General features: G+C 64.7%; 1 protein-coding gene across 6 annotated transcripts; it reads right to left on the bottom strand.

Annotated features, from left to right (window-relative positions):
• Positions 1-139: 139 nt before the first annotated feature.
• Positions 140-10,529, bottom strand: LOC102406427 (CACN subunit beta associated regulatory protein). Of its 6 annotated transcripts, none has more exons than XM_025292771.2 (10): positions 8,858-10,529; positions 6,985-7,090; positions 6,758-6,897; positions 6,472-6,536; positions 5,980-6,124; positions 5,650-5,821; positions 5,282-5,419; positions 4,632-4,842; positions 3,259-3,442; positions 140-2,169 (listed from the first exon to the last, which is right to left on the bottom strand). In XM_025292771.2, the coding sequence occupies exons 2-10, from the start codon at positions 7,081-7,083 to the stop codon at positions 1,107-1,109; spliced, it is 2,217 nt and encodes a 738-aa protein (XP_025148556.1). In that variant the 5' UTR covers positions 7,084-7,090; positions 8,858-10,529; the 3' UTR covers positions 140-1,106. The 6 variants fall into 6 exon arrangements, with proteins under 6 accessions (XP_025148556.1, XP_025148557.1, XP_044804518.1 ...); XM_025292772.2 differs by lacking the exon at positions 6,758-6,897 and adding an exon at positions 6,287-6,360; XM_044948583.1 differs by lacking the exons at positions 6,758-6,897; positions 8,858-10,529 and adding exons at positions 6,287-6,360; positions 7,207-7,701.
• Positions 10,530-11,832: the final 1,303 nt, after the last annotated feature.

Raw genomic sequence — 11,832 nt, 5'->3', positions numbered from 1 at the left:
CCCCAAATTTCCACAGGCCCCTCTGCTCAGCCCAGGGCCCACAGCTTCACAGCATCGTGGCTAGGGGGTGCCTCATTCCCCTTCTCCCCAAGATGTCTGCGCTCTCGGGTCCCCAGAAACAACCCAGAGCAAGCAAGAGTATGCAGTAAATATTTATAATCAACCAGAAAACAAAACACAAATTCCATCACTGGATGGTACACAGACTGCAGGAAGCTTCGAAAGGAGGGGCGGGGCAGGGCGACTCGGCCGCTGGCGAGGACTGCCCCATCTTTTGGCAATAAATAAAGCTTGGGAAACTTGAAACCTTGACCATTTGGGTTTTATGTCTCAAACACCGGTGAGTCCTGGCGGCTCTTTGGACGGAGCGGTTACGGGGCGCCCGGCCCGCTCAACATGCGGAGAGCGGGTGTGGGGTGCAGACACCGGGAAGGAACGAGGTGGGAGGCGTGTGCAGGGCTGGGGGCGGCGGCAGCGGTTATTGCTCGAGGGTGTGTGTGGGGGGGTGAGGACTGCCGCGAGCACTCGCCGCGGTGAGGTAAACGGCTTCGAAGGGTTGGTGGCTGCGGCCTCGAGCTAACCTCCTAGCCGGGGACGGCTCAATCAACAGATTTGAGTTTTGACGCCCTGCGGTCCCTGCGCTTGTGTCTTGGCGCGAGTCGCGGCGCGTGCGCTTCGAGCGAATCTCGAGGCTTCATTGGTCTCTGGAAGAGGCGCTGTGCGCATGCGTATTGCGCGGTAGGCCCGTATCACACCGTCTGGATGCAAGCCCTGCGCATGCGCTTTCTGTACCTATGTGCCAGAGACGCGGTGCCGCGCGCTTGGCAACCCCCGTCAACACCCCGAGGCCACAGTCTGGGGCCAAGGGAAGTTGAGTGTGGCCCTGGGGACCCCAAGGTGAGAATCCGCCACACTCCCTCTAGTCGACTCTACGAAGTGCCTGGAGGGGACTGTGCGTGCGCTCGTTGGGGTGCCTGTGGAACCGCGCTGGTGCTCCAGGCCCGCGGTCCCAGCGCAGGAGCGCCGGGGCGTCGCACCCAGGTATGTCCGGCACCGGGGCCCCGCCGGTGCCGAGTAAGCTGACGAGGTGGGCACGGGGCGCAGGCTTAGACCGGGCTGTGGTCAGGGGACGTGGGCGCGGCCGTGGCCAACGCAGGGGCCACGGCGACCGGCTGGGCCAGCCGCGGTGGGAAGAGCCTGTCGTCGAAGCTGGCCGCCAGCTTGTCCAGCAGCGCACCTGGGGTCCCAGCGCACAGGCCAGACCCCGGGCATCCACCACCGGGCTCCTCCTCGATGACGGGGATGGAGGACGTGGCCGGGTCGTCGCCTGCTCTGCCGTCGGGCGGGCAGTCGACACTGTCTCCGCGGCGCAGGGGTGCGCGCGCGGGGCGGGGGGCACCAGATTGGGCCGTGGATGGGGTGGGGGGCGCAGCGCGTGCTCCAGGGTCGCTGTGCTGCCGGCCCCGCTGCTGCCACTGCTTTCGTGCATGAGAGTGCGGGTGCGCGCGCGCCCTATGGCGTGCTGTGGCAGACAGGGCATCGTCGAAGTGCGGGTCGTGGCGTAGAAACTCGTGGAACAGCGCGTCTGTCTTCTCGTCGATGCTGTAGTCGCGGCGCGGAGCGCGGCGAGGCCAGGCACGCGGGCTGCGGGGACGGACGGGTGTCTCTGGCGCGGGGCTCTCGAAGCTGCAGCCCACGGTGGCCTCGCGGCCCGCACTCGTAAAGGAGGAGCGCTTCTCGGGCGCGCTGGGGGGCCCATCATCCCCCGCGCCGCGGCCTTCGATGCTGGCATAGCCGCTGTCCATCTGCAGCAGCTTGCGTGGTCCGCCAGTCTCTCCATCCGCCGGCCGCGGCATGGGTGTGGGTGGCGGCGAGGGCGGTGGAAAGACTGGTGCGGTGCCCCCGGAGCCCGAGCCCGAGCTGTCGCCACTGCGTACCGAGTCACGGTCGTTGCCGCTGCTGCTGTGGTCTGAAGAGGCAGCCGCGTGCAGCTCGAGCGAGGCGCGCAAACTCCAGATATCGCGGTAGATGGTCGGGGCCTGCTCGAGCCCCGCGTCTCGCTCTCCATCTGAGTCTTGTAGCTGTTCAGGCCCCGCGATGATGCCACGTTCTAGGGGGAACTCAGGGCTCGCTCCGCCTGCGGCACCCACCTCCTCGGCTGCCTCTAGCCTACAAACCAGGCCGCAGTCAGGAGGCTGCATTGGCCCCCCCTTCTTCCCCCCCACCGCATCCCCTCCCCGCCCCCTCCTGACCACCCTGCTTCTTGGTCCAGGAGGATGGGCACAGATGGGAACCCTCTAGGCTTGGCCGGGCCGTGGAAGATGATGTTTCTGAGTGCTGCCTGTCCACTTTGGCCTGGATGCTCTTGGGTTAACCCGGAGCCGTCCTGGCGCCTGCCAGTTCAACCAGGGTCTTACGGGAGAGGTGGGAGGGAGGTTCAAGAGGGAGGGGATATATATATAATACGTATATCTATGGCTGACTCATGCCGATGTATGGCAGAAACCAACACGATATTGTAAAGCGATTATCCTTCAATTAAAAATAAATAAAATGTTAAAAGAAAATGTGACCAGGGCATCCGCTGGCAGGGCAGGGGGTTGGCCCCTCGCCCTGAAAGAGTTAAGGTTCTTCTCAGGAAATGCCTTCTTACTAAGAACTTCGTGTACCAAGGGGTTGCTGGGGCTGGATTGGACCAAGTGGAGTCCACCTGAGCCGGGACACCTGGGTGACCCCCCCAGGGGGCCCCCACCACAGATTGACAGGGACCCAGGAGGAAGATAACACATAGAAAGTGTTGTGATCTCCCTGACCAGGAAGCACCCAGGACTTGGAAGCCTGCCCTGCTCCTTGGGTCCAGTTGTCCATCCTGCTGACAGGGGCCCAGAGTTTCCTGGGAGTTGCCCTTAGGCTGAGGGAGAGGGTGGCACCCCCAGAAGTGGTCATAACAGTTTCTGAGTAGCAGCTGTCCAGCCCCAGGAGCACCAGCAAGCGGGAGGTACCCTGGGTCCACAGCAGAGACCTTCACGCCCTAGGCTTCAGCAGGAAGCAGGGGCCCCACCCATCCCTCAACCCTTGCCCATTCTCCCCCACTTCCCTTCTGCAGCCCATGCTGGAGAGATGGCCCCAGTGAGGCAGCCTCCAGGAGACTGTGGAGCCAGAGGGACTCGATCGCCCGTCCTCGGGGCCACCTATGGGGGATGGGATGGGGCAGGGGCCCACAGGTCCACCCCAGCACCTCTATCTACTGAAAAATACCTGCCGAGACTGGGGGGCGGGCTGGTGGGGCTGGCCAGAAAGGGGCGGGGGCTTGGGAAGACCATGGTGTCGCCCGCGCTGGCAATGTACTGGATGAAGTCCACGTGGGGGGCATCCCCTTCCTCCTGCTCCATGCTCTCACTGGCTGCCCGCTGCCGCTGGAAGTGGTGTCGCTTGGGGGAGCCTGTGTAAAGGAAAACCGACCACTTGCCTAAGCCCCTCCTGGCACCAGGCCCACTGCCCACATCTGAGCTAGGCCAGCAGACACCAGCCTGGACCAGGTGAGTGTCTATCCCACCCTGTGGTGCAGCTGGGAAACCAAGGTGCTGAGGGCCAGAAGACCAGGACCGAGCCCAGCGGCCAGGGTGGGCATGCGTGGAGGTGCCAAGGCAGCAGGCAGGTGTGGCCAGAGCAAGGACTTGTCCTGGTCATCAAGTAAGACACGGCCTGGCTGAAGGGCGAAGGTAGGGCCACGTAAGGGACAGGGGAGGGGGAGAGGTGATGCTCTCTCCTGCCAGCTCCAGATCCCACCTCACTGGTGGGCCAGGGAAACCTGGTGGTAGAGCCTCAGGGGTGGGGATGGTAGTAACCCAGCAGACAGGTTCTGCGTGCTTCTTGCGTGCATTTGCCTGTAATCACCTCTGGAATTACAGGCTCCACCTAGGCTCCCAGTGGGGCAGCAGGACAAGCCCTCCCCTCCCCTTCCCGGCCAGGAGCACTCAACCAGAAATCAGCCCTCCCTCGCCCCATGGCGCCGGAGCCTGGCTCCAACAAGGTGCTGTCCCTAATCCCCTCACCCTGCCTCTCCTGGCATTGGGACCCAGGGCAGTAAGTGCCCTAGCAGCCTGGCCCTGCTGAGCTCCAGTGATCTGCATTGGTCCCAGGAGTTGGTGCCACACCCCCCACTGCCAACCCCGACCTGCATGGCCCTTGGGTTGAGGTTTAGAAGCCCTGTGTCCAGGGCACCATGAGCAGGGGTCTGCAGCATCAAAGGCTCACCACCTGTAGTTGTAAATAAAGTTTTACTGGCACACAGCCATACTATAGTACATGTCATCTAGCACATCTCTAGTACATCTCTCGCTACACAGCAAACTGACTACAGCGCCAGAAACACACTGTATGAGGACTCACGGGAGAAGCTCACTGTTGTCTGCTCTAGCTGGACAAGCCCTGGCTTTACTGGCGCACTGTGTGCAGCCCTGGTCATCCTCCTGACCAGCTCGTGGGCCAGATGCCCACTGGTGAGCAGATGATGCTGGCCAGTCTTGGGTGGGGACTGGGGACCACCTCCCCACCCCCCCAATGGTGCAGAGCCACCTGCTGCTCCACATCCCCCTGGGCCTCACTCCCCACCAGCGGCTGCAGCTCACCTCTTGTGTCCAGACTGGACGCCCGCTGGCTGGGCTCCAGTTTCCATTTCTTGACCTTGAAATAGGGGCTGGCCCCGTCCAGGCTAGCATGGCGCCTCAGGCGGGTGAAGAACTGCAGGACGGGGCCTGCCCCAGAGCCTGGGCCCGCCTCCCCAGGCCCTGCTGCAGCCCCCTGCGCACCAGGCTTGGCGCTCCTGGCCCCAGTGTCCAGCTGTGAGAGAAGAGAGATACTCTGAGATCCGCTGACCCCTCCCTGCTGCCTGAGTGCCCGCCTGGCTTGGGCCACTTGTCACTCACTTGGAGTGCAGAGGAAGAGCAGAGAGCTGGGGCTGGGTGGGGGCCACGCTAAACCAGGAGGGCTTGGCCTCTCCCCAACCCCCAGACCCTGCCTGAGAGGCTCTCCAGGCACAGGCCAGCTCTGTCTTGCCCAGCCCAGAACAGGACAGGGTAGGGGGTGTCCTGTCCCACAGCCTGGGATGGTCCTGACCATGCCCTCTCCAGCTGCTGGACAACCGTGGAGGAGGTAAGCCAGGTGCATGTGGGCCCCATGTATAACCTGACCCTCTTCCTCCCGGGGCGGGGACCAGGTAGAGGCCCACAGGCTGACCCATGCTGGAGAGGGGCAGAGGACGGAGCTGGGGAGGCCTCACCGAGCTGCCTTCCCCGGAGTCACTGGAGGCCGAGGGGCTGATCCCGAAGTTGGCAGGGCCCACGGCCGAGTTGTAGGGGTCACCTGGCAGGGCGGAGCTGGGGCCCACGGAGCGGCCAGTGAGGGCCTTCCCCGGGGGCTGTGGGACAGAGCCAGGGGGGAGGAGGAAGCAGTGACAGGTCAAAGAGCATGGGTGGGTGAGGGGGCGTGCTGGACCCCCACCCACTGGACCTGGCCAGGCCCCACTTCCCACCCTGAGGTGAGGGGCACAGCTGGGGGAGGGTGTGGGTTGGCAAGGTGGTGCCTGCTGGGTGGGGGTGGGGTTGGGGTCCCACCCCTGAGCTCTGGGCCACCTGACACCTGACTCACCTGGAATATGGCAAGGCTGGCCTTGGGGACAACGGTGGAGTGTGGTGTGGCAGTTGCACTGGCCTCGCCAGAGTCACACTCGTGAATGGTGACGATCTTGAGGGGCGGCAGGTGCAGGTGGGTGAGGCGGGCATTCTTCAGGTGGTGGAAGTCCCCCTCTGTCAGGGTGTACCTGCGCCCAGCGCGCCTGCCTGTCACCTCGGGCAAGCCGGGCCCCCACACACACTCCAGTGCCCTCTCCAGCCCCACTGTCACTGCCCACCAGGTGCTGGGGAGGGCGGGGGCGGCAAGGCGAGTTCCCAGGTTAGCCACTGCACTGGCCCTCCTTACCGGCGGCCTTTGTCCTGCGCCTTCCGACTCTGCTCAAACAGGGCTGCTTCATTGAAGGACACCCGGCGGCCGGTGGAGCTGGTGGACAAGAAGCGCTGGGTCTCGGTGTCCTGACCCTCCGGATCCTCCCCCCTGAACTCGGGGTCTGCGAGGAGAGCCAAGAGAGGGTGGGCCACGAGTGGGCCGGCAGGCGGCTAGGGAGGGGAGTGGTTGGGAAGGGAGCACAGAGGGCCCGGCTAACCACCAGGGGCGGGGCAGGGTGGGAGGGTGGACGGGCACTCGCTCATCCGCTCACACACTCACTCACGCAGCACGCGCCTGTGAGCACCTACGCGTGGGCTTAAGGAAACAGAGATGAGTCGGAATCGAGCCGCGCCCAGTCTGGTGGGGGAGACAGACAGACACAGATGGTCAGGCGGCCCAAGGGGGGCGGCTGTGGGGTGGCCAGGTGTGGGTAGACAGGCTGGGACAGGGCCTGGAAGGGAGCCTCACCTTGGGCGGGGTGGGCACCGTTGTCCAGGTAGGTGGTGGTGGTCTTCTCTGCTTCCTCTGGGGCTCTGGGGAGTGCAGCGAGAGAGCACAGTGGGCCTGAGGACCCAGATTGGCTGCCCTTCCCTGGGGCCCCAGCAGGGCTCCCAACAGGCAGCATCCCGAGCTCACAGGAGCCTGGACACTGTCCTTTAGAAGTACGCCTGCATGCCTGCACCTGCTCTTAGGGGAGCTCTCACGCTGACCTGTCCCAGTTCCCCAAGGGGGTGGGGGAGAGGGGACTGCGCACCTGTGGAGGCGTCGGTGCGCCTCCCAGCAGCGCCTGCAGAGCAGAAGCGCACCCGACAGCACCGCGAGGGCGCCCCCGACAAAGAGCGCCATCACCACCATCAGCAGCAGATAGCTGTCCAGGATTGGGCCAGGCTCTGCCTGCGGGGCCAGCAGGTCAGGGGTCAGGGCCAGTGGGCATGACCTCTGGCAGCCCTGTCCCCCCCTTTCCCCCCATCCCTCACTCACTGTAGGGCGATCCGTGGCGTTGTCCCACGTCGTGGTCAGGGCAACCGTGGCGGTGGTGGTGGTGGCGGCGGCCGTGGCCATGGTGGCCGTGGGCTGCATGATGAGGCTAGGAGGAGGGGTGGGGGGCGGAGGCAGGGCCTGCTCAGCTCCAGCTCCCGCGTCCCCCCTCCCGTCTTCCTTCCCGAGAGCGGGAGCAGGGGCCCATACAGGGCGGTGACTCACAGAGTGGTGGTGGGGGGGGAGCCACGAGGCAGCCCCCACCGGCTCGGATCAGACCTCCATGTCCCCATCTTTGTAAAGGAGGAGGCGCGTGCGTACCAATAGCCAGCTTCCCCAGCCGGTGGGGCCGGCCCGGCAAGGTGGCGCGGGCCGGGAGCCCTGCCCAGGAGAAGGGAAACTGAGACCCGAATCAGCTCACTACCGCCAGACCCCAGGGTTCTGGGGTCCGGCCTGCCCCATCCGGGGAGAGGGAGGGGCTGCCTCGGCCCCAGGAGAAGGCTTCCAAAATAGCCGGACTCGGACCATCCGCGGGGCTGTCCAGCCAGGGGAGGGGGCGGAGAGGCCGAGCCCTGGGGTCCCCAGGTCACGACTCCAGGAGGTTCAGGACTCACTCCGCCCAGCGCTAGTGGGAGTGACAAGGCCAAAGGAGGCGCATCTGTTCCCAACCCTCAAGAATCTGGTTCCCATGGTGACTGAGCTAGCCGGCCGAGGTGGGGGGGGGGAGGGGAGGCGGGTTGCCAGGGAGCATTGGGGAGGGGAGGGGGCGCGGGGGAGGGAGGCCTCCTACAGGGGCGGCTGGAGCCAGCCCGGGGCGGCAAGATGGCTGCTGCCGCCGCCGCCCTCCGGTGCCGGCCGCTCGCGTGCCCCCGCCGCACCCCTCCCTGCCGGAGCCGGCCGGCTCCACGTCTGCCTGACGCTGGGGGCACCGAGATAGGAAGGGTCTCAGATCTCAGCAGAGGGACTGCCTGGACGTTGCACCTGACCGCCCTCCCCAACGCGCCCTCCCGGTGGGAAGGACTGGCGGCTGCACTCTGGAATGTCAGGGAACGGAGTCTGGGGCAAGGATGACCAGCAGCTCTGAGTGGGCACTGCGCGCGGCCCCTGCCCACAGGAATGGGAGACTGTGCACAGGTTCCAGCGCCCCCAATCCATCGGGGTTTTCACCCTACTGGACGAAGGGAGGCGGACACCGAGGCCCATAGCAGGGGAGGGGCCTGGCAAAAGCCAGGTGTCCTCGGCACTTCGGGTCAGAGGCTGGTCGCGGGTCCCCTGCATCCATGGGGGAGGGGGCCCTTCTATGTAGGTCGGGAAATGAGTTCAGGCTAGAGGAGGAGGTGGCAGAGGCACAGAGACGTTGACAGGAGACCAGGAAAGACAGTAGGAGGCCCAGGGGTAAGGGAGGTGGGCTTCTAGGGGGCAGTCGGGGACGTGAACCTAGGGCGGAGGTTGGCCACAGGCCACCCTTAAGACCCGCGGGGTCTCGGCTCCGGATCGGGCTCACCACTGCGCCCACCCCCGCGTCCCCAACCGGCCCCGGAGATGGGGATGGCGAGAAGTGAGATGCAGATAACCGACTTCGGGCTTGTCTCAACCTCGGGCTAAGCCAGGGGGCGGAAATGCCACGGCTCTGGCCGAATCTCTCAAGGGGAAACAGGCTGGGGAGGGCGTGGGCGAGGGTCCCTATCACGGGCGCTGAAGTCCGGGTGCAGAGCGCCGAAGGTTGGCCCCCACGCCGACCACGGCTCCTCCGCTCTCAGCCTCCGGCCTCGCCGCCTCGCGGGCAAGGGCCGGAGATCTCTAGCCAGAGCTAGCCGTGCGGCCTCGCCCTGCCCCCCGCCCGACCCAGTGCAACCCCAGGCCCGCACGCGCCTACCTCAGCGCCGGGGTGCGCGGCCCATGGGCGGCGGGCAGGCGGCTGCGCGGCACTCCCGGCTGGCTCCTGCGCCCGGTAGCGGCGGTAGCAGCAGGAGGAGAATTTATGAATGGAGAGCGCGGCGCGCGGGGGAGGTAGGCGCGAGAGGAGGGGCTGCACACGTGATCGCGTTGGCTGCTAGCCAGCTCCGACCCGCTCGGTGCCGCCGGGTCCCCGGCCGGCGGCCCCCACCGCGCTCGCCACCGCGTCTCGCTTGCTTGCTCCGCGCCGGCCGCTGCCTCTCCTTCCCTTCCGGAGGGGGCGGGGGGCGGAGCCTACGCTCCCGGGCGCCCCCTCCCCACGCGGAGCCGCCCTCTCCAGAGGCAGCTGAATCTCCGTTCCAGGTCCACGGCGCACGATTCCTCGACCTCAGGGGAAGGGGGAATCAAAGGAGTGTTGGTCCTGGGGCGCACGACTCCCCCCAGCCTAGTATCCTGGGGGTGCACAGACTCCCCGTCGATGGCTTTCCCAATTTGGGAGCCTATTGGGTGCACAGCCAGGGAGCTCCGGGGCACGTGTCCATCTTTCTTCCCTTGTGTGGGCTGCACTGTCAGGCTCGCCTTGTTAAGACTGGCAGAGATAATGGAACCCAACATATTGTGAGTGCCACCAAACAAGACTACCCTGCTGAAACTTCATGTCAGGTCAGCCCCAAAGCTGCTCTTTCTCAGACAGCTATGCATCATCCTTCTAGATGCTAAGGTCATCAAGCTACCACCAGCCTGGCTGGGGTCCCATCCGTTTGCCGGCCTTGTGTTCAATACAGGTCAATGGCTCCGCTTTCCTGTGCAGTGAAAGTGGAACGATCATTCCAACCTCAGGGCCTCTGTCCCGGAAGCTGCCAGGCCTGAACGGCCTGCTCCCTGCCTTGCTTCCTTCAGCTCTTACTCTCACCCCATGTTCCCATGCCCTGCTACACTTGGCTTCTCTTCGAGGCCCTGCATGTCGTGCCTGCTGCTTGTTCCTGTGTGTTGTGTCCCTGCTCACCTCTGCCTCTTGACCTCCCACAGCAGGAGTTCATTTGTGTTGGGTCCCTGAGCATATCCCCGGGGGGAGCACAATGGAGGGAACATGCGTGTTCAGTGGATGAAAGGGGGACACTGCCAAAGGAGGACAAGGGGCAGTCAGGGGAACAACTACCCAGGAAGGCTGGCTCTGGGCACGTGTGAAATGCATGTGCAAAGTCCCTGAGGTCCCAGAGTGTGTGGGCTGAAGATGAACATGCCCGAGGAGCAGGGGGAAGCCAGTTTGTGGTTCCCAGGACGGGAGTGATATTGTCCCTCTTGGCTGTGCGTAGACGAGGCACTGTGGTGAGGCCAGGAAGGAGCGGTGGGGCCATCCAAGCCAGTAATGGCTGCAGTGGCGGAGCTGGGTGGAGGACCCTTGTTGACCGGTCCAGCAGAGAATCCCAGGATAACCCCAGGTTTGGGACCTGGATAACAGGTAGCCCCGTCCCCTTGGCTACCCTGGAAGGGGAATTAGAGACCAGTCCAGTGGATGGGTTTGAGGCGCGGATTAGAATAGGCCTCCATTCCAGTAGGATCCAGGGCTCCGAGAGGCGCGTGGACAGGACGCACCCCTAAGAAATCAGAGTACAGGTTCCCTCTGCGAACATCCACCTAGGGCTAGGATGCCCAACGCATAGGGACAGACTCCCTAGGAGCCCTTAACAGCGCTGGTCTAGAGGGTCTGGCAGGGGTCTGGGCCCCAGGCCTCGGGCCTCCCTGGTGTGGGTGCCTCTTTTGGACACAGCACCTGCGCAGCCACGGGCCCAGGTGTGACACCTCTCCCCTGCGCTCTGCATCCGTCCGCTCCTCAGCCAAGGCTCTTCCGGATGTAAATCCCAGCCCCGCGCAGCCCTACTTCGCGTTTTCCCGGAGCCCAGGGTGGGGGCAAGGACCCAACCCCTGGAGACGACCTGCCGGAGCGCGGGGGCGGAGCGGTGACGTCAGCGCCGCGAGCGAGGCGGCGCGGGCCGCGGTGACGGCAGCGCAGCCCTGGGCCGCCCGCGCGCACGCGCCCCTGCGTCAGCAGCGCACGGGGGCGGGGGCCGGGCGGGGCCGCGGGGAGCGCACCTCTGGGCGCAGTGCGCCCTCTGCCGGCGCCCTTAGGGTTACAGCCAAGAGGTTCCCGCTGGACGTTTGCCGGGAGCTGGACACTCTACCTGGGATGCCGCCCTGGTTCGCCGCCTGCACCTCCCACAGTCACAGCCTCTTCTATCCGGCCCTCGCCCCTTTGTTATTTTTATGTATTTGTTACCTCCTAACGTACTGCACAACTTATAAACTATGTTGCGCGCGTGCTAAGTCTCTTCAGTCGAGTCCGACTCTTTGAGACCCTATGGACTGTAGTCCACCAGGTTATTCTGTCCACGGGATTCTCTCGGCAAGAATACTGGGACTGGGACTGGTTGTCATGCCCTCCTCCAGGGGATCTTCCCCACCCAAAGGTCGAACCCGCGTCTCCTGCATTGGCAGGCAGGTTCTTTACCACTGTTGCCACCTCGGACGCTCATATATTACGTTAATGTCTGTTAAACGCCCCCACCACCCCAAACCAGAGCAGGAATCTCGCTGTTTCCTTGATGTCTCCCCAGCGCCTGACATCCAACGAGCGTCCCCCAAATCTTGAATTAAGTGTTTCCGTAACTTCTCCGCGCAGGCTTCTGGTCCTCAGGGTGCAGAGCCATGTAACCGATCTCCCTCACTGTACCACCGGGCTAGGAGCGCTCGCCGGAAGGAAACTACAATCCCCAGCATGCCACGCGCCCAAGTGGTGCCTCGTCTTCAGCAGCGCGCGCAGCGCGCCGGGAGTCGTAGTTCGCGCGTGCGCTCTCGCCAGGCTCCCTCTCCCAGAAGTCCTCTCGCGTCGTCCTCCTCGCCCTCCAGGCCGCTCCCGTTTAACAGGAGTGAGCTCGCCTCCGCGTCGCCTTCCGC

This window comes from Bubalus bubalis, chromosome 9 (genome assembly GCF_019923935.1).
Source record: "Bubalus bubalis isolate 160015118507 breed Murrah chromosome 9, NDDB_SH_1, whole genome shotgun sequence".
Classification (NCBI taxonomy): Eukaryota; Metazoa; Chordata; class Mammalia; order Artiodactyla; family Bovidae; genus Bubalus; species Bubalus bubalis.
Note: the sequence above shows the minus strand (reverse complement) of the source record. Positions and strands in the feature narration are given on the sequence as shown.

Coding starts and splice junctions, on each gene's coding strand:
- LOC102406427 (XM_044948582.1), bottom strand. CDS start 7,274: ATGGGGACATGGAGGTCTGATCCGAGCCGGTGGGGGCTGCCTCGTGGC. Junction 6,898..6,984: donor ACGCCACGGATCGCCCTACA/GTGAGTGAGGGA, acceptor CTGGCCCCGCAG/GCAGAGCCTGGCCCAATCCT. Junction 4,843..5,281: donor ACTCCGGGGAAGGCAGCTCG/GTGAGGCCTCCC, acceptor CTTCTCTCACAG/CTGGACACTGGGGCCAGGAG.